The 226-nt window shown below is 59.7% G+C and overlaps 1 protein-coding gene across 1 annotated transcript in view; it reads left to right on the top strand.

Annotated features, from left to right (window-relative positions):
* The window catches only part of PTK2B (protein tyrosine kinase 2 beta), a 16,259-nt gene that overhangs the window by 3,352 nt on the left and 12,681 nt on the right, over positions 1-226 (top strand). The window contains exon 5 of the mRNA XM_010144130.1: positions 52-114. Coding sequence (XP_010142432.1) covers positions 52-114 — 63 coding nt within the window. The remainder of the gene's footprint in view (positions 1-51; positions 115-226) is intronic.

The following is a 226-nucleotide window of genomic DNA, read 5'->3' as shown; positions in this document are numbered from 1 at the left end:
CAGAGAAACGCGGGCACAGGGCGGCTGGCTGAAGGCCCTCCCTGCTCGCAGGAGGTTTTACAAGGACATGCCACACAACGCACTGGAGAAGAAGTCCAACTTTGAGTTCCTGGAGTGAGTAGGCACAGCCCATCCCAGCGAGCAGAAACCCTCTTACCCCTAAACACCCCACCCCAGCTGGCCAGTCTTGAGGGGCTGGGGTACTGCAGATAGCCCTTCTCAGCCC

This window comes from Buceros rhinoceros, unplaced genomic scaffold (assembly GCF_000710305.1).
Source record: "Buceros rhinoceros silvestris isolate BGI_N320 unplaced genomic scaffold, ASM71030v1 scaffold16599, whole genome shotgun sequence".
Classification (NCBI taxonomy): domain Eukaryota; kingdom Metazoa; phylum Chordata; class Aves; order Bucerotiformes; family Bucerotidae; genus Buceros; species Buceros rhinoceros.
The sequence above is the reverse complement of the archived record's forward strand: the minus strand, read 5'-3'. Positions and strand labels throughout refer to the sequence as shown.